Genomic DNA, 21012 nt, shown 5'->3' on the forward strand with positions numbered 1-21012 from the left:
AATTTATATATTCGACCATATTTCAGGGGGTGGTAATAGATGACAGTTCGTTTGTTTGAATGGCTTCAGAGAGGTGAGCTCCCCTCTTCCTGTTCTAAATGCTGCAGTGGTACAGTCCAAACGCAGTTTGGAGTTGTTGCTGAGGAGGGTTGCAGTTCGGCGGATACTAGACAAACGTGTTCAATAGACCGCTCTACTTTGAAAATGTTGCTGCCTGAACACAGGAATTACCCGCACCAACAAAGACATACTGTCTTATTCTTTATCCTTCTATGTAGTATGACAGGTAAGTTGTTTGTTCAATTCATATGTAGTTATCTATCTACAGTAGGAATAATCAAAGTTTCGAATTTGCTCTTGGAAGCAGTTGAATCGGGTCTCGTGCGTCTCACCGAGCTGTCTAGCAACCTAGCAACCTAAAACAAAAATCACTTATTTTTCACTCAAAGACTTGTTAAGCAATATTAAGTTGTATGTTACCTGAAGTCTGAGATTGTCAAAAGTAACTGTTGTTAAGAAGTTGTTCACTTCGCTTCAGTGCTGGAATGGTGCTTCGGATGATGGTGTGATCCACGGCTGCCATGGAAACCTTTCGCGAAACCATTAGCAAGGGATTTTCTTCTTTTTGAAACGAACATTGTTGCTCTTCAAGTTATCACAACAACAGTATTGTCACCAGCAGCTATAAAAGTACACACAATGCATATTTACAAAGCTCGGTGGACCGCAAAACTTTATTGGACCAAGGGTAGTTACTAAGTTACTTATTTTTAAGGAAACATTCTAATGAGATTTGAAAAAGGACCCAGAGAATTTGGCACAATTTGTCCATGTGTAAGATTTGCATTCTACCTTACAATTCCAATTGTTCAGGGAAATGACTAATGGGCATTGGCTTTCTCGCTTGTGATAAAGCTCTTTGCAGTCATGACGAGAGCGCAGGACTGTGTATCTAGGAATGTCATTTACCTTCACCTGGTTTTTCCCTTATAAACGTGTGCTTTATAAAAAACGGATCCTCGCAAATCACAAAGGTAAATTTAACAATTAGGTGTTTGTTTGCCAGGCATATGAGGGGAGAGGTGAAAAACACGCCAATTCACCAACACATATCTGTGTATTGTGACCTTGGGTCCGGTGAAGTGTCCTGTCCCCCCCTTCCCCCTCCCCCCAGGTGGTTCAGGCATGTCCATTAGCTGGCCGGCATGTTGTGCCTGACTGATTGCAACAGGGGGAGAGGGGAAGACGGCGAGGAACAGTTGAAATACCACAGGATAGCGGGAGGATTACCCTGGGCATTCCTCCGTCACTGGTGTCTTCTGTGTCTCTGTTCACTCTGGTGTGGCTGCCTCCTGCCCACCTTCTCTCTCTCTCTCTCTCTCGCTGTAGATTTAGTTAGCTGCGGTGTCCTACTGCTCATGACCCTTCTGTGCACGGCCTGCTGCATCCCTTGGATCGATGTGATGTACTGATGTGACTTGGGAATTGAAACATTAGTAGTTCAATCCTTTTACTGACCCCACTTTCTCTCTCTCTCTCTCTCTCTCTCTCTCTCTCTCTCTCTCTCTCTCTCTCTCTCTCTCTCTCTCTCTCTCTCTCTCTCTCTCTCTCTCTCTCTCTCTCTCTCTCTCTCTCTGAAATATAGAGGATACTTATTATAATGGTAGGCCTATTCAATGGTAAATCCAGATTGTTTATTAGACAGCACATGTGCTGTTGTGAGTGTAATGCAGAAGCTGCTAAGTCAACTGACTAAAAGATAGTGTGTTTTCTTGACGTTTGTGCATGCCGTTACTACGCAGGCACTCAAGCAGGAGACAGGCTTTGTGATTGTTGTAATGTGTTGTATCAGTGAGGGAAGAGTGTTCCACTCAGAGCTGTCAGTGTCCATTTGTTGCTGGGTGACCTGGCTGTAACGGACAGGTCTGCTCCGGCCAGATGCTGCAATTGCTGCCTGTTAGTGTTCCAATGGCTGGGCTTGGGGATCGGGGTGGTCGTGACAAGGGGTGGGACCGTATCAATCTAAAACTCAGTCTCACTTTGATGTGAAGTTAAAACCTCCCTTCCACCCACCCACTTCCCCACCACAAGCCTCACTCCCCCAGTCTCCTGGTGCAGCTCCCCTCCTGCTTCACAACATCAAAGCCAGAGAATATGGGAGCGTGGTCGACCCGGAGAAGAGAATGAGAGAGAGAGATTCATTCCTGTCGGCTGTGTTAAACGCATTACACTCCACCAATGCTCCTTACCTGTGTTAAATCTATCAAAGTCCCAACTGCTGTGGTAAATCTAGATGTGACGGGTCTTAAGATGGGAGGATGGGATCCAATCCTCTCATTCATCAATGAACAAACTGACGGTAGTTGGGTGATGGCTGCATTCGCTCCTTTTTAGTTTGACATCCCTTCACTTACCAGACTGGCATGTCTCCAGTGAACAGTTTGGGTGTTCTCACTGGCTTCTGCCAAAATTAACTCGCGCACTGGGAATCAATCTGCAATCAATCAGCACAGCAAATCACATGACCTATAGTATATCCCTACCACTCGACACTATGGCATATAGGAGCCCACAGATTGGTCCCTCAGTGAAACGTATTGAATGTGATTATGTGGGATCCAGATAGTTTACTAGCAAAATCTGCAGATATGAAAGCGTAGGTTTGTAAAGCATGTCCTTGGTTTTGTGTTGTTTGACCTTCTGGCTCTGAGTGAGAACATATTCACCACCCAATGCTGCGGCACAGGAGGCCCGGGAACGGTCTGTTTAGTGTGCATTGACGTAGCACACACTAAACACACACCTGACTGACACATTGGTATTCTCTGGGACACCCTGCAGGTCGATGCTCAGTGCCACCACAATGTCATGGAAAGATTGAATTAAATGTAAACTCAGCAAGCACATAGGCTGCTGGTTCTCCCCCTCTCAGCATCTTCATTCTGTTCATTTGTCACTCAGAGCTGATGCTTCTGGCCCAACCCAGGAGGACTGACAGAGGGGGGCCTGAGAAGAGCAGAGCAGTTCTAGCATGCTCCCTGTCTGCCTTTGGAGGTCTCAATAAGATGACTACAGTCGCGGGAATATCCATCTGACTCCCAACCACTGTTTTACACACACACGCGTGCACACACACACACAGCATGTCATCATGGCTCTTAAATCTCTCGAACATTCTGGAACATGTGGCTTATGCGTTTAATGCCTCCTATCTGCTTGTTTGAAAGCGCCCCTCGCTATGTGGATAGGGGCTGTTGATAATTAGGCTCTGAGTCAAAAATGCAATGCTTTAGCAAAGCTCAGTCATGACAAACTGGGACTGTTTAACTAAGGCTTGACAGCCTGTGTTGGAACAGTGTAGGCCCGCTCGTCCATTCCCACAGTCTGGGAGTTTGAATTTGAAAAAGTTTCTTTAGAAGAATCTGAAGTGAATGTTTGTGTAAAAAAAATCTGTTGTTGTGGGCATGTGATCGTGATGGTCTATTCAGGCTGTCGAGGCTGAAGTGTGGATTAAGTGTTATGGGTGGCGGGGAAGCACACAGTTGAATTCTAATGAGAGGTTTTCTATCATTTACAGCTCTTTAGCACTTTGTGTCTGTGGTTTGGTCTTGTCTTTGTGGAAGTATGGATGGCCAGGATGGATGGCCAGGATGTCTGGATACTTTTTCGAGGGAGAATACAGTCGGCCAAACAGTTTTTCATGTTGACCATGTCAACCTTTTCCTATTTTTAATGGGAAAAGCAGCCTTGGAAAATGACATCCTTAACCTCAGAGGAAATACAGGACCCAGATAGTTTTTTCTTTTTTCTTCCTGTAATTTGACCAGAAAACCAATCTTGTGACAAATCGCTCAATCCTGCCCCTTCTTCTTCATGACTAACTGCTCTCCTCACCTCCTAACTCCTCTGTCCGTCTCCCTTTAACCCCCAACCTGCAAGTTCTTTCTTCAACCTCCGTCTTTCCGTGTGACCTGCAGTGCCGATGGCAGATAGCAGCACTCTTATCTATTATTCATCACTGGTAGTTGGGGCGGATGCAGAGCTGTGAAGGCACTGACTTCTTCACCCTGGTCTCCACCCATGGTGGAGGTATGAAGGGGAAGAGGCAGGGCCCAGCACCCAGTTAATGTCCCCTGGGATGGGGGGTGGGGTGTACTGTAGTAGGCCCCATGTTCAGACAACCGTCAGCCCATTTCATAGACCTTTTTCATGAAATCGCATTTCAATAGGCCCACATTAAAGTATAATTGTGTGCTGAATTATTGATATTTCCGTACTGTCAGATATAGGGGTTAAAATGCCTCTGAGGTGTTTAGGTACAGCTGATGTGTGAGCTAGGAGTGTGTGTGTCAGGGCCTGTGGGGAGAAAAGGGGGGTGGGGGGTGCATACTCTACTGCAGCCTTGAGTGTTACATACTCAACCCTCTTGTCTACACTAGGTGTGAAGCTAGTGTGTGGGAACGAGAACTTCGTTCCTACGCTGGAGGACTGAGTCCCCCAGCGCAGGTTCTTGCCCTATCCATCCTGTCCCAAAGCGTTCTGACTTAACTTGATCTAGTGAGGTTGTTGTAGAGCTTGTGTTGAGCCTAACTCCCACCCATGTATACATGGTGCTGCTACATTAGGGGTGATGTAAGAAAGTAGGACACTCACTGCCTCATGTGTCCAAAGGGATGGGTGGGCTCCGGCACATTCTTTGTATCTGTGAATGAGCTTGCATTCTTTCTGAAAGAGTCTGTGAATGTGAAGCTGTGCATCTTTTTCTTTGGGCTTTTTTCGATTCTCAGAATCGAATCTCTCAGATTTGAGAACTTTCATGACACACGAAACAATGTGGCTACATAAGATGAGTGTTTGTGTTTGAACCTGAGGCTGAATGGGTGTACGTGATGAGTGGGTGAACATCACGGTCCCATCACGCTATCAGCCGGCTGCTGTGGGCTTCATGGCCCATAGATGGGATCTGTGATGTCATATCCTGTCTGTGGCAGTGGGTGTCCCCCTCCAGTCATGAGCTCTGGGACAGGGACAAGCTGTAGTGTATTTGAGGCTTGGTGTCAGCCCTCACCCAGCCTGTCTTTGTGTCTGCCCATGGCCCTGGAAGGCTTTAATGAGCTCCATGATCCTGAGGTTCTGGCCAAAGGTTTAAGGGTGTGTTTATCTGTGCAGGTCTGCTGCAAGGATGTGTGGACTGCTTTATAGAGGGCTGGTCCTGACATGAGCAGTTTAAACCTCTACCTGGAGGTGGCTCAGAGGGAAGCTAGCCAGACCTGGTAATCCCATCAGCCAATATCACAAGCTTAGGGATGGCTGTTTGACATGGACTTTTGCCGAGTAAGCCTATAGCAAGCCTGCTCTGTCGTAGGTGAAGCCTGTGTTGTTGGTGGGCGAGGAGGGTGAGACATCAGGGTTGTTTATTGCTTGTTACAGAAGAAGGAGGAAGCTGTAGCTTCATCTGTTGGCGCCGGGCATCCTTTTATTTCAAGCTCCCCAAGCCGTATTGTTTAGGGCCTAAATAAACCATTGGCGCAGGATCTGGTAACGAGGTGGGTGGTAGTCTATCACACTGGTGACCGCAGCTGAGTCTTAGGCTCAGATGGGGAGAGCCAAAGTTATTTTCCTCTGGTTATTCCCTTAGTCAAGATCAGATGGCTCAAAGCTTGTTGCAGAACTGTCAGCAGCGTGGAGACAAAGAGACTGGGAGGGTTGTGGGAGGGAGGACCTCCCGGTGACCCACAGATATCTGGTGATGACGTGCTGAATCCCTCAGTGCTACGCTTAGCCTCATACAACTTGTGTTGCCTGTTGTCTGTCCTCTCTCTCTCTCTCTCTCTCTCTGTCTCTGTCTCTGTCTCTCTCTCTCTCTCTCTCTCTCTCTCTCTCTCTCTCTCTCTCTCTCTCTCTCTCTCTCTCTCTCTCTCTCTCTCTCTCTGTCTCCCTCTGTCCCTGCCTTTGATTCTCTCTCTCTTTTACTTCCTTTCACACTCTCTCCCTCACTCTCTCTCTTTCTTTCTCTCTCTCTCTCTCTTTCTCTCTCTCTCTAACTTTCTACTTTTCTTGCCATACAAACAAGCATGCACTCTCATTTTCACAATAGCAATTGCTGTGGCTGTCCTGGCGACAGGCGTGTTTCTGCCTCTATATTTTAACATGCTTAAAACACAGCCTGTCAGAACAGGATATTCATCAACACCAATCAACAACCAGCCGCTCTCAGCACCTGAGGGTCGTCGTCACCTCAACTTCCGTGGTCTACTTTCCTGCTTGCTTGACTCTTCTCCAAACTCCCCCCCACGGTTTTCGTCTGAAGTGAATCCACTCTGTCCTCCAGAGCTCAACTCTTTAATTAAAAATGTAGAGTTTTGCCTGGCACACACTGTAAACAGGAATTTAGTCAGAAATAGGTATGTGTATGTGTGTCTCGCTTCTGTTTGTGAGAACAGACATTGTGTTAGATGAAAGTACAGATCTGAAAAAGTGGAAGCGGAAGAGAAGGGGGAAGTCATAATTATCCACAAGGGGCATCCAACCCCCCAGTGCATAAACACACACACACACAAAGCTGTAACATTATGCACCCACCTACTGATGTCTGATGCATGACTGAGATGCAGGAATAACTGGGAAAAGGCCTGCCTCATTAGCGAGGCCCTTTTGCCTGGCATTGAGTCATCAAAACAGCTCTGTTTTCTTCCTCTCCTTCCTCTCTTCCTTCATGAGCCCCGACTTGTGTTTTCCCTCATCCTTCAGCTGTCTTTACTGAACAAGCACTGTGTCTTAGTGGAGTATCCCTGCGCTTAGATTCAGCAGAGATAACTTTTCTGTGTTTGTGTGTGTGTGTGGGAGAGCTGTGGGACTGGTCTGGGAAGGGGGCTTTCCCTCCGTACCGGGGCCAGATATCCGAGACAGCTTTCCGTCTTCGGGGTCCCGTGTGTGAAGCGAGCTGGCCGCCCGTGTGTTTTTAGGCCGACACGTTTGGCTCGGTCCTGACATTCTCGCTGTGAGCGGGGCTGTGTGAATTCATCACTGCTTCTCAGTTCACACGCGAGGGTGTGTCTCCCATCAGCTCCACAGGGCCCACTACTGCACCCCTGCTTGGGAAAAGTAGTGCAGGGCTCCTCGACACTCTGTCATCCCTTGTTGACCATGGAAGGCCATTTGGACTGCATTAGCACTGTATCAGACTGGAGGCTGTTTGAGGCGCCTGGGCTTCTGTTGACCCCTGACTCTGCTCCAGTTTCCTCCTCCTCGTGAGAGCTGAGCAGAACCACACCTGTGTGTCTCCTCCGTGCAGAGTTTGACTGTGGTGATGGAGTCCCTCTCCCCAGGCTGCCACCCAGCCCACAGGCCCGGCCCGGACACAAGCGAAGGCTGTTTCTGCGTTGCCATGGCGTCACGACAACATTTAATAAGGCATTACGGCTCCACCAACAGAAGAGCCACCACAACCTCAGGTCTGAGCAGAACTTCAGCTGGTCTGGTGCCTCCATCACCCAAAGGGCCGTCGGTGGGAGGGGAGGGGGGAGGACAGCCTCCTTCCTTAGGCCCTCGTCCAGACCCCAGACACCGGGAACCACCTCCGGAGAATCGGGGCTCCGGAGCCGGGACATGTGTCCTTTTTTTGTTTTTAGGGGCTGGGGGTGGGCTTGTTATTTTAAGTCCCCTGTGCATTCCATTACCCAGACCTCGGTCCAGGGGCAGCTGTGTGTGTGTGTAAACATGAATGATAGGGGGCTTTGGCTCCGCTAACGTGAAACCTGATGCTCCTCTAGCAGCTACTGTGCAAGTGCCCCTGCCGTAATGATATAACCTTTGCCCTCGCGTTGTGTGTGAAAGCAAGCCCATGTGCACACTCCCAAAGCACTGTAATGAGGAAACTGTCTGTTTGTGTGTGTGTGTGTGTGTGTGTGCGTGTGTTTGACATGCACAGATGCAGTCGTTGTTAAGTCCCAGTCTGTTCTCACTGTCTGGAACACCTGCTCTCGGCTTGCTGAAGTGGCTCTCCAACCACGTCGCCTTCCTTCAAACGCCACACACGCGCCACGTGCATCGCGACAGCCCACAGTTCCTTCCGCACGCTCGCATAGTTTCCACAGATGTGCCTAACCAGACTTTTCTCGGAACCAGTGCATGTCACAGTAGACTGCACTGACTGAAGTACCCATGTAGTTAGTCAGGATGAGGGGTGATTTCTTTCCCACTCACACACACACAGACACACACACACACACACACACAGACATGCACACACACAGACACACACACACACACACACACACAGACACAGACAGACACACACACACACACACACAGACACACACACACACAGACACACAGACACACACACATGTGGCGTATGGGACCAGCTCGCCGTCACACACCTGCCTCCACGTGAGCTGTGCGTGTGAAGGGAGCGCTGACAGAGGAGAACAGGCAGAGGAGTCTCCTCTGGGAACGCTGTGTCCTTGCTGCCAGGACACCCAGACTCCTCTATGCTACTGTGTGTGTGTGTGTGTGTGTGTGTGTGTCTGTGTGTGTGTGTGTGTCTGTGTGTGTGTGCGCACACCTCATTTGCCAACCACGCCGACAGAATCACAGAAGCTACTCATCTTTGAGCTGGGTGTATGCCTATAGCTGCTCCTCAAGGAGAATCCCCTTTGATACAGCAGAAAAGGACGTTTAGGTCCACCTCTGTAGCCACCAAAGAGCGGTTTTGAACCTTTTTCATCAAGGGAGAGGTAGTGGAGACAGTGTGTCATCCCATCCTTGTCCCCAGAACTGAAAGGCGATTTTTGAATTGAAGGCAACTCTCTTTTCTCTCCTGCTGCTGTTGTTATTTTTAGGCCGAGCTGAACAGGCAGAGAAGATGAAAGCTCAGACTGAACATTTCTCTAGTGGTGGAGTTATTAATATCCACCCATCTATTGCAATTTAAAACCCCTGCATTATAGAAAGGAAATCACGACCTGTCATTTTAACTCTAAGCCCCCTTCTGTACAAGGATGGAGGGCTTTCCCTGACCACCTTCTCAAATACCCTAACCTCCACAGACTCTGACCTCCACAGACTCTAACCTCCACAGACTCTGACCTCCACAGGCTCTATCCTCCACAGACTCTGACCTCCACAGACTCTAACCTCCACAGACTCTGACCTCCACAGGCTCTAACCTCCACAGACTCTGACCTCCACAGGCTCTAACCTCCACAGACTCTGACCTCCACAGGCTCTAACCTCCACAGACTCTAACCTCCACAGACTCTGACCTCCACAGACTCTGACCTCCACAGACTCTAACCTCCACAGACTCTGACCTCCACAGACTCTAACCTCCACAGACTCTAACCTCCACAGACCCTAACCCTAACACCTCTACAAAAAGCATGGCCCAGGATGCACTCTGGCCTTTTAAAACATCACCTGTCTGCAGTGAAAGCCCTGTAGCTCGGACCCCAGTGTTTAACACTTGGATTAGAATGTACCTCCCTGACTGTCAAAGATGGGGTGTCTTTCTGTTACGATGTCGAGGCCTGAGATCTGATGGGTGGGCCTTTGTTGGAGGGAATACTTGTCTGCCTTTTGTGATTGGCAGAGTGGGGGATTTGGCCTTCGTTGTTGTTGGCAAGACAACAACAGAATGTTTGGGGACAGTTGCCAAGCAATGCGGTGGGTTTTGATTTACGATGACGTCTTCCCCCCTTGCAGCTTGATGCAATTAGTGATGTAGTTGAGGGGTTTGGCGGGGTGACTCTAGTATTATGTTTTGGGGTTTATTTATCTGTGACTCCTATCATTCCTTCCACAAGATTCTTTTTTCTTCTCCACCACATTCTGGGTGATATGTTTCCCCCTCATCTGTGTTTCATATTAGCCTCTCCTTCCTCTTCCTCTGCTCTCTCTTCTTGTCTTACTGGTCCCTTCATCGGGTCAGCATATTTCTCTTTTTCTCTTCCGCCCTTCTCCCTCTCTAATTATTCCTGTCTAGTTCTCTCTCTTTCTGTCTTAGACTCTCTCTCTCTCTCTCTCTCTCTCTCTCTCTCTCTCTCTCTCTCTCTCTGCCCCCCCCTTCCCCCCTGTCCTGCTGATATTAATGCTGTGTGGCCAGGCCATGGTAAGGACTGGAGGGGATGACCAAGCTTTCACGCTCGTTCTGATTGGACAAAGTGCTTTCACAAAGGGCTGGTTTTAATTCCTGGATTCAGGTCAGGGATAGGACAGGCTATTGTAAAAGAGCCCCTCTACGCTACACTCATCTTCAAAAAACACGCACGCTCAGCGGGGTATGATTTGATGGAAAGACCAAATGATCAGTTGCCGTGGGACTGCTTGGGTTTATGGCTCTAAGCTCGTGTTTGGTTTCAGGAACTCTTAGTGCAGCTGACGTCAGCAGTCTTCAGACCCGCGCTGCCTTGCGAGCACAGCCACACGGCAGACCCGCGCTGCCTTGCGAGCACAGCCACACGGCAGACCCGCGCTGCCTTGCGAGCACAGCCACACGGCAGACCCGCGCTGCCTTGCGAGCACAGCCACACGGCAGACCCGCGCTGCCTTGCGAGCACAGCCACACGGCAGACCCGCGCTGCCTTGCGAGCACAGCCACACGGCAGACCCGCGCTGCCTTGCGAGCACAGCCACACGGCAGACCCGCGCTGCCTTGCGAGCACAGCCACACGGCAGACCCGCGCTGCCTTGCGAGCACAGCCACACGGCAGACCCGCGCTGCCTTGCGAGCACAGCCACACGGCAGACGTGACGGGGTTTCACGGAGAGGCGGCGATGATCGTCCTCGCACGGAGAACGCCACGCGGCTCTCCGTGTCGCCAGCACTCCCAGACCCCAGGCCCTCCTGCACAGCATGAGACAGCAGAGACACGTTTCCCCGTGCAAATAACGAACCGTGTTTCAAACGAGCATCTCAGTTAGCGCACTGGGTTGTACAGGAGATGGAGGTCCTTTGTGTTGATACAAATTCCTATAATGATGGATATTCTCTCCCTCTCCCTCCCTGCCTTCCTGTATGTGTGTGTTTCTCAGGTGTGTGGACCAGCCAGGTGGTGGTGCCCCACAAGGTCAACGCCGTGCTGGGGAAGAACGTGACCCTGGGCTGCCGGGTGGAGGTGGGCAGCAACCTGAGCCTGACCCAGAGCACCTGGGAGCGCCGGCTCCCCTCCGGCTCCGTCACCGTGGCCGTGTACAACCCCGTGTTCGGCATCTCCATCCCCCCCGACTACGCCCGCCGCCTGTCCTTCCGCTCGCCCTCCTCCCTGGACGCCACCATCATCCTGGAGGACGTGGGCTTCGCCGACATTGGCGTCTACACCTGCAAGGTGGCCACCTTCCCCCTGGGCAACACGCAGGCCTCCACCACCGTCAGCGTGCTGGGTAAGAGAGGGCGGGAGCGGCGGGGGGGAGGGAGGAGGGGTAGTGAGCGGAGGAGAGAAAGTGAGGCGGGGGGGGGGGGGTTGGAGGAGGGGTAGTGAGCGGAGGAGAGAAAGTGAGGGGGGGGGGTTGGAGGAGGGGTAGTGAGCGGAGGAGAGAAAGTGAGGGGGAGAGGGAGGGAAAAAGAGAGAATGTTGTGACAACTTTCAACAGCGTGCTTGTGTTGTGTGTGTGTGTGCGCGTCGACTGTGTGCGCGTCGACTGTGTGTTTATGTGGGGGTGGCTGTGCGCTTGTAAGAGTCTGAATGTAATGCTGTATCTTTGTAAAGAGCCTCTTGTAAAATGAATTAATAATGCATGTGGCTGGTGAGCAGGAAGCCTCTTCCCACGTCACTGGGCCGGAGGGAGAGGAGAGGAGGGGGGGGGGGGGGCGGAGGAATCAGAGAGAAGGGTGGTGAAGGATGGAAGTTTGAAGAGGACGAGGCGGAGAGGGGCCGACGGACAGAGCATAGAAGTGACTTCACAATAATGTAGTGTTTCCAGTCAGACGCGGGGCGGGGGGAGTTCTGGGGATAGGGAATGGGAGCAATGAAGGCTCGTAGAGGAACCAGACTACTATAATTAGAACAGGAGGAATGCGGTGAGCTGTAAGGGTAGTGTGTGTGTGTGTGTGGGCAGGGGTGTGAGTGTGTGTTTGGGTCGCACAGTTTAGTCGGACCTCTATTTTAAGGGGTCCCTGAGGACTGAGGGTGGGGGTTACATTGATGCAGTGTTTGAAAGGTTACTTGAAGCTCCTGAGCTGCTACTACAGAGCTGGAAAAGAGGGGAGAGGGGAGAGGGGGGGTTGGAAGATGGAGAGAGTGGCATAAGTGGAAAGAAAGTGGTGGAAAGAAGGGGGGGGAAAAAGAGGGTAATGAATGAAAGATGGGGGGGCTTTGGGTGCCTGTACCTCAGCCAGCTCAGGATCAACTCTGCCCCAGATCCATCAAGGCTGCTGAATTGACTAACACTGCCACCTTTGTGTTTGTGGCCGCGCGCGTGCGTGCGTGTGTGTCTCAGTGGAGCCCAAGGTGTACGTGTCGGCCGGCTCCGCGCCGCTGATCGACGGCGGCAACGAGACGGTGGTGGCCACCTGCATCGCCGAGCGGGCCCGCCCCCCCGCCCAGGTCTCCTGGGAGTCGGATCTTTCCGGCCGATCCGAGGCGCAGCTGCTGGACGAGGCCAACGGCACCACCAGCACCCAGGTGCGCTACGTCTGGCAGCCCACGCGCCACGTCCAGGGCCTGGCCCTCGCCTGCGTGGTGCGCCACCCCGCCCTCCAGGCCGACTTCAGGATCCCCTACCAGCTCAACGTGCAGTGTGAGTGTGCGCAGCGGGGGGGCCGAGGCCACGCCGTGGACCGGGTGACGTCACCCTGGCGTGTTTCACCAGACGCTCTCCTGCTCTGTCCGCAGATGCTCCCGACATCTCCGTGGTGGGCTACGACGGAGACTGGTACGTGGGCCGCCAGAACGTCCAGCTGACCTGCAAGGCCAACTCCAACCCTCCAGCCCACCACTTCAGGTGGATCAGGTGCGTGTTTGTGATTTGGACCCAAATGACGGACAAATGAGACACATCTGTTCTGTTTCTTTTATTGTTATTTAACTGTGTGTGTTCCTCAGGCTGGACGGAGATATGCCCGAGGGCGTAGAGGTGGTGAACGACACCCTGCTGTTCCTGCACTCCCTCCAGAAGAACGACTCTGGCGTCTACAGGTGCGAGGTGGCCAACGACATCAGCCTCCGCAGCCGAGACCTGCGCATCCTCGTACAAGGTGAGGGGAGGAGCCGGGCGCGCCTCGCACAGCCTCAGGTCCTCACACACGGTCTCACAGGGCCTCACACAGGGCCTCACACACAGCCTCACAGGGCCTCACACACAGCCTCACACACAGCCTCACAGGGCCTCACACACAGCCTCACAGGGCCTCACACACAGCGTCACAGGGCCTCACACACAGCCTCACACACAGCCTCACAGGGCCTCACACACAGCCTCACACACAGCCTCACAGGGCCTCACACACAGCCTCACACACAGCCTCACAGGGCCTCACACACAGCCTCACAGGGCCTCACACACAGCCTCTCCTGCTCTCTGTCCTTCAGGCAGTGTGCAGGAAACACCCAGTTTACTCTTTTCTAAGGCTTTCTAATACCCTGTTCTGGAACACCCAAAACCTTTCTTACTTCTTTGCTTGAAAGACAATGAGGCTACATGTGCTATAAATCACACTGAGGAGAATAAACACACACACACACACACACAAATACACAGTCTATCCAGCATTTCATCATGTCAGATCCCAGTGTGTGTGAGCCCAGGGTGTGTCACCGTGGGATACGGCTCGTTGCATTAGTGCCCGATTATTTCCGGTGCTCAGATGTAAGAGTCTTAATTACAGGCTGATTAGCCTGGATTAAGGCTCCAGATGTTCAACAGGAGAGCAGCTCCCTGCCTGGACAACCCCATCTGCTCGTCCCCCGTCCTCGGACCCTACGTCCCGGCACCCTCCACCCCTCCCTCCCTCCCTCCGTCCTCCCACCCGCATGCTGTGTGTGGGCTGTGGGACATGAGCATGTCCCCCGCTGGGGTTTGGTGTTCGCCCCCTTCTCCCCCCGACCGGGTCTCTCACTGCCACGTTGACCACCGCACCTCTCCCCATGCCTGTCTGCCTGTGTCTTCCTGTGTCTACCTGTCTGCCACGCTACAACGGTGACTGCATCACCCCGTGCCCGTCTCCCCTCTCTCCCTGTCTGCGTGTCGTGCAGTGAAGGCGTGCAAGCCTCGACTGAGAGATGAGGATGATGATGCTGAGGTTGTCCCAGATTCATGAAACATTCACCGGTTCTTTTCAACTCCTCTTCATTATTTATGAACTTTTTTTTTCTTCTCCTTTTCCCCTTTGAGAGGAGCTCGTGTTTTTGTGCGCGTGTGTGTTCCATGTGTGCGCCCCCCGGGGGTGTGTGTTCCTCGTGCGCCCCCCCCCCCCCCCGGGTGTGTGTTTCGCCGTGTGTGTGTGTGCGCCCACACATCCGTACCCCGTCTCCGCATGGTGCCGTGTTCATTCACACACTGTACCGTCACTGGAGTCCTCGGGTCCATGACGTCAACCATGTGAATGTGGGAATCTGATGTTGGTCCAGACATCCCTCTGTCCATCTGTCCTGCCACAGGGGCTGAACACCCCCCCCCTCCCTCCCTCCCTCCCGCACACCCTGAACGCTCTCAAGAGCATCTGTGAGCCAACAGGACGAAGACATTCCGAGATAAAAATCCTCCCCCGACTCTCAGTTTAATCCCAAAACGAGCCCCAGTGGTTAACGACAGACTCAGCATATGTTGTGAGCTGAAGGCTGGACGAGAGCAGATTGGCCGGGGTGGCTGAGATCTCGACACCATGACGTGATAGCAAGCTGCTGAGACGAGGCCATGCTTGGTCATGGTCCGTCCAGCCAGCAGCACGGGACGTCTTGGATCCACAAACAGGAAGTCACCAGCTCTCCATTGACGGGGTCTAAAAGGGGGCTGCAAGCTTGCTGATTGGCTCTGTTGTAAATCCCTCCCCCATCTCTCCAGTCCTTCCCGGTAGATCCTAACCTATTAGAAACCTCCCTCTCCCCCTCCTCCATCAGTCCCCTGTAGACCTTCACATTCTCATTGACCTCCCTGTTTTGATCTGATGTGCAGTACATACAGTAAGCTCTTCATAAAGCTCATATAAGCCTGTGTTTGGTCTGCACAGAATCGTCTGAGGTCAGGAGAGAGCTCTGCCCCTAGGCATTATGTGGGCATTATAAAAGCTACATCACTTCAAATAAGGAAATAGCAACAGGTTCTACTCTGACATTTAGGTCCCGGACGACATAGCTACTGACCCTCCCTCCCCATCCCTGGTCCCTTCTAGAACAGTGACATCAGTTCCCCTCCACCCCTGCTTCTCCATAGTTCTGTGATTTATCTACAGCCTTCTCCTCCCAGCAGTCACTGGTTTGCTATTACTCAGTCTATAGCTATAGACTCTATCTAGTTAGCTATAGACTGTAAGGAAATCACCACATTCTCATTTATACAATCTAAAATGACAATTTCCAATCTATTAATGTGACTTTCATACCCTTTTAAAATACCTTCCCACAAGAGATACTTTATTTTTTTTGCAAACCAGAGGCTGCTGCGAACTAATTTAGATTTAAATGATGTTTGTTTTGTCATGTCCCTTTTGTAGTAAAATGCTAATGTAGTTGGCATTGACATTCTCTACTTTTCTGTCTGTCCATCCCTCCCTCCTTCCCTGAACCTCTCCTTTACCCGTCTCCCCCTCTTCCTCCCTCTCCCCCCCTCTCCCTCTCTCCCTCTCCCCCCCCCTCCTCTCCCTCTTCCCCCTTCCTCCCCGACCCCTCTCCTTCCTCCCTCCATTAGATCCTCCCACCACCTCCATGCCCTCCACCACCCCTGCACCCGTCCTCACTGCAGCCTCCTCCTCCTCGGGGGGGGATAAGCGGCAGGTTCTCTTCACCTCCCCCACCCTGGCAGCCCTGCCTAGCAGCAACCTGGGCAGCATTGTGGGCGGGGCGGTGGGCGGGGCGCTCTTCCTCCTCCTGCTGCTGTCGCTGGGCGGGGTCTGTTACCTGCGGCAACAGCAGACCTTCCGTGGCAACTATTACACGAAGCAGTACCTGGGGCCCTCGGACATGCAGAAGGCCCCGGCACAGCACGAGCTGCAGCCCACCAAGACGGGCAACAACTACGGCTCCAACAGCCAGGACCGTGACCGCGAGGAGTGGGGGGACCGCGAGCGGAACCACGACCGCCGTCACCTGAACGACCACAACCACGAGAAGGGGCACACGGCCAACGGCCACACCAGGGCCATGAGGGAAGCCAACCAGCACCAGGAGCACCCGCGCTACTCCAGCCCCCAGCAGCCCGGTCACGCCAGATACGTCCCCCCCGCCGCCCCCCTGGCCAACGGCTCCCCCTACCTGTCGGATGACTGCTACGATAGCGGGCCGGAGGGGGACTACGTGTCCCACACGGACGGCTCCGTCATCTCTCGTAGGGAGTGGTACGTCTGACCCATGACCCCCCCCCCCACGTCAGACTCCTCCGCCAGGGAGACGAGACGCCACAGGAGAACATCTCAGAGGGTCTCGTGCGTTATTTAAGAAAGGACAACTCTCTCTCTCTCTCCCTCCCTCTCACGTTGAGCGTTTTCGTCCTTCCCTTTCTCAAGAAGACTCTTTAGTCTGAGAGCATTTTTTTCTTGACGTTTGAGCCCCATCGTGGACAGACTGTGTGGATCGCCTAGCCACACTGGTCGGTGGTGTGGGCATGCCTATATTCTGCACTGGAGGGCAAATGTCGCGTTTGTTTTCATGTGTGTTCCGAGCCTGATTTCTCATGCACTACTGTCTCTGCCTCGTGGTGTTGTTGAGGTCGAACGCCACGGCAATTTAAGTTTGTCAACTAGATCACGTTCTTGGCTTCGTCAAAGCAGACTGAACACTCCCGTGCCACTTCAGTGTGTCTTTTTTTATTTTATTTTTTTTATTCTCAAGTTCATGAGTTCATCATCTGTTCCTATGTTGGGAGGATTTGAGGCGTATGTCTGATCATGGCATCAAGGGGTATAATGTAAGAGTAGAAGGGAGAGCTGGTACACCATGAAGTCACCCACGCGTCAGATCCTGAGAGGGCCATCTAACCACCTATGGAGAACAGAGAGAGGGATGAATCATCCCGAGGGAGGGAGGGAGGGAGGGAGGGAGGGAGGGAGGGAGGGAGGGAGGGAGGGAGGGAGGGAGGGAGGGAGGGAGGGAGGGAGGGAGGGAGGGAGGGAGGGATGAGAAAAGCAGGGTGAGGCCACGATAGAGAGAGAGAACTTGTTTCTCTGAATGATTTCGATATTCATTCCAGATTTCATTTTGGTGTGTCTGTGGCCTGGTACCCACAGAGAGAGCAGAGTACAGGCTCGTGGCACACACGCACACACACACGTAGCAGTGAGCAGATCGTGTGGGTAGCGAACACTTTGACGTCAGCTAGTACCTTTTTATTTATTTTTTAAACATGTGTAAGTGCCAACCTCCTTAGTGTTGTCAGGTATTAAAGTAGAAGCTGGCTTTGCAGCAGAATTCCAGTTGGACCATGTATGTTGGTGCGGTTCCACTTTCTCAGATAACGGTATTGACGAATCAATAGCACTCGATTATTTGTTGATATGAATCACTTTGTGTATCACCTATTACAGGGATGTGCAGCCCTAAGTAGAGTTCAATGGATGTAATGCTAGACCTTCCTGAAACGGTAGGACGACTGTAAAACCAGCTCCACAAGTAGAGACACTCCACACACACACTTACTGTAGTTAGAAGTGCTTTTTGATGTATTACTAGGCAGCACTGCTCACAGAGAGACGTGAGACTCAATGTCATGAAATCTGTGTGAGTCGGTGAGGGGGGAGAGCGGGCTGTCAGTTTGGTGGGGGTTCATCTGTTATGTTAAGTAGAGGGGTGGAATGGGAATCCATCTCCCCGGCTTTGAAAGCTTTCTGTCACTCTTCTGGGTTCAGTAATGTGACTGGTGCCTTATCCCAGAGAAACATGAGTTAGAAAGTAATAAGATGCTATTATTTATTGCTGTCAACATGTTCCCAGATGAAGAAGCGAGCCCTTCGGCCCCCTGCTGCGAGAGGTGGGCTTTGTTTGCCGACTTCCTTCTTCTGTTTACTCCATTTGGCTTCTGAGGGACTGTCTCCTGTGCCATATCCTCTGTTCTGTCTTCTCTCTACAGCATGAAGTTTGACGACGGCATTGTTTTTTTGCTCGCACGACGACACTCGCGACATGCGAGTGGCAAAGCACCCAGAGAAAGCTGTGCTTGACTAGACTGGTGATCACGCACAGGTTCCACGGCGCTCCCGTGTCCGGTCGGACTGCGGACAGGGGAGCTCGAGGGCTCCCCACCTGCTCACGGGGCCTCCGGTGGAGACTTTTCACTTATGTCCTCTCAAGCACCTTCCCGTGTGTTCACGTTTGTATTGTATATAAGAAGAGACGGGGTACTGTAAAGTTCAAATGATTTCAAGCGAGGCGTAAAAAAATGAAGAAAAAAAAACGTTCGAAAAATAAAAAGAGTACAAAAAAAATCATATGCTGTATCAATGACGACGAACATTGTTTGTAAATCTTTCGAGATACTTTTGTTTTCAATAAAGCACCTTTTTTTCTGTGAGTTTTCTTCCTGGACTGATTGGCAGCTCGTGGACTGAGAGAATGTGTGCTCCCAGACGGCTCCTCAGACTGATCAGTGTCTGTGTGCCTCCGCAGGTGACGTCATCTGTTGCTCCCCTCGCTCACAGACTGAGCGCCCCTCAATCAGTGCGCGCACACACACACTCCAAACACACACGCTCCAAACACACACACTCCAAGCCCACAGCACACACGCTCCGAGCCCACAGCACACACACTCCAAACACACACGCTCCAAGCCCACAGCACACACGCTCCGAGCCCACAGCACACACACTCCAAACACACACGCTCCAAGCCCACAGCACACACACTCCTGAACGGTCTCTTGCACATCCTCTCTGCTCCACCACTTCTCTGCCTTCCGACGTTCCGTTTGAGGAATTGATTGGATAATTTCAACTCTTCCAACCTTCTCCCCACCTGCTTTTCTAACGAGTCAGCAGAGATCAAGGAGCTCTACTCTGTTTTTTTACCCCCCCCCCCCCACCTCTCTTGTGGTTCAGTTGTCCTCTCAACTGGCTTAGCGACAGAACAGAAAGTGCCCTCGCTCTCCTCTACGGCTCGTCTCCTTTGTGCGTTCCCCCCCCCCCCCACGTCTCTCCCCCGGCGTCTCCCAGCTGGTGAAATCAAACGCTCTGTGTTTATGTCTGCCCCCGAGTCCTTCTCTCCAGGCCATTGACTCTGTCCCCATGGCAACAGCCTCATCTGGAGCTGGTGACAGAGGCTGTCTCCCTCAGGACTCCACCATACCGCCTCTACCTGCTCCGAGAGGGAGGGAGAGGGAGAGGGACAGGCAGGCAGGCAGGAAGAAAGGTAGAGACAGGCAGGGGGAGGGGGCTGAAGGAGTGAGGTAAAAGGGGTTGCTGAAGGACAGAGGAGAATGAGAGAATAAGCCATTGGGGTTTCAAATGGCTCATTATAACCTGCTGCTCCTAACAGGACATGGCAGGGAGCAGAAATCACTGGTGACCTTGGCCCACCGTGTCATCGTGACAAGCCCTGTCCAGAAAGTCTTCGTTTCTGTGCCTGTTCGGACGTGCAGTCACTCTCATTGAGACAATGTTTTTCAAGGTTTCGTCGACCTTGAAGTGGAGCGCGCTCAATTCCGTGTGGGGACGACTCTTCTGCAGATCTGCTCTGGAAAATAAGGAGAAATCGAGCTCTCCAGCTGTAATGATTTCCAGTCAGACATGCATGAATTACTGTAAAACCTCCATTTAGAAATCAATTAATTGATCTGACTGATCTTATCTTATTGTTCTGCCCACACTAAGAGTTTCTAATTGAACGCAGAGGGAGGTGGATAAACCACTCTGTGACGACAGCAGTGTGTTGTTCGATGATCGTTAAAATGAAAGATAAATAGTCTAGGATAGTCTATTGCCAATACCAGTCACTGTTAAAATGGAGCTGGATTACAAGAGACCACCAGGATTGTGTGAAATGACAGACCACCCATGCACCACGGCTCCACCCTATGATTTCACCAGAGCCGGCCACAACATGAACATCTGCTCCCTCAGGGGCGTGGCGCTGCAGCGACCCTTGACCTTGCTACAGAGGTTTGGGGATGATGATTGTCCCAAGAGGGGAAGCATGTGACCCCTCCCTCCCTCGGTGTGACACTCGTGTCAGGGAGGTGTGTGTGTTGTCACCTCCGAGGGGTTAGCCGTGGCCCGACCCGCGCCGAGACACAACCCTCTGCTTCCTCCTGTCCATTCATGGGGATCAGAGTTCGGCCTTGTCTGTCAGCAGTGTGCTGAGACCAGTGGACGGATAGTGAAAGGGAAGGAGCTTTAGAGTCCCTGGCAGTGGATTAAACCTCCACCTGTGTCCACAATCCGGTCTTAAGAGGCATCGCCTGGATGGAGGGCTCTATCTTGTTTGTGTTTGGGATCTGGGCTCCCTGAAGGTGCGCGGTGGGGAAAGCCATTAGCTCAGGTGTCTCTGAGAGGGCCTCTGTCGTCAGGCAAAGTGCTCACGCTTTAGTTAAGGTCGTCGTGCTTGACTCATCCCCAAGAGCTTGTTGTCATGGTTATCAAAGGAAAAGGTTATTCTATGACTAACAGTCCACGGTTCGCCTCTCCTGTCTCACTTGAGAGCTCAAGGGCTTGTTTTTTTTTCCCAACAGCTCTTAAGTACAGTGTACTCGCCCTCTGCTCTACAGATAGATCCAATACCTGCTCCTGTTGGTCATGGGGAGGGGGTGGAAGGAGGAAGGGGATGAGGAGGGGGAAGGAGGGAGAGAGGCGTGAAGAGGAGAGCAGCGTTCAGGGGTCGGCCCAAGGTCCCAGCTTGTTTGTTCTGCATCGTAATTGAGATGTTACTTTGG

At 52.0% G+C, this 21012-nt stretch overlaps 1 protein-coding gene across 1 annotated transcript; it reads left to right on the plus strand.

Moving 5' to 3' along the window:
• Positions 1-204: 204 nt before the first annotated feature.
• nectin3b (nectin cell adhesion molecule 3b) lies at positions 205-16531 on the plus strand. Its single transcript, XM_067257359.1, has 6 exons — positions 205-286; positions 11035-11382; positions 12439-12738; positions 12834-12951; positions 13044-13195; positions 15844-16531. The coding sequence occupies exons 1-6, from the start codon at positions 205-207 to the stop codon at positions 16497-16499; spliced, it is 1656 nt and encodes a 551-aa protein (XP_067113460.1). The 3' UTR covers positions 16500-16531.
• Positions 16532-21012: the final 4481 nt, after the last annotated feature.

The sequence above is a fragment of the Osmerus mordax genome, chromosome 19, assembly GCF_038355195.1.
Source record: "Osmerus mordax isolate fOsmMor3 chromosome 19, fOsmMor3.pri, whole genome shotgun sequence".
In the NCBI taxonomy this organism is placed as follows: Eukaryota; Metazoa; Chordata; class Actinopteri; order Osmeriformes; family Osmeridae; genus Osmerus; species Osmerus mordax.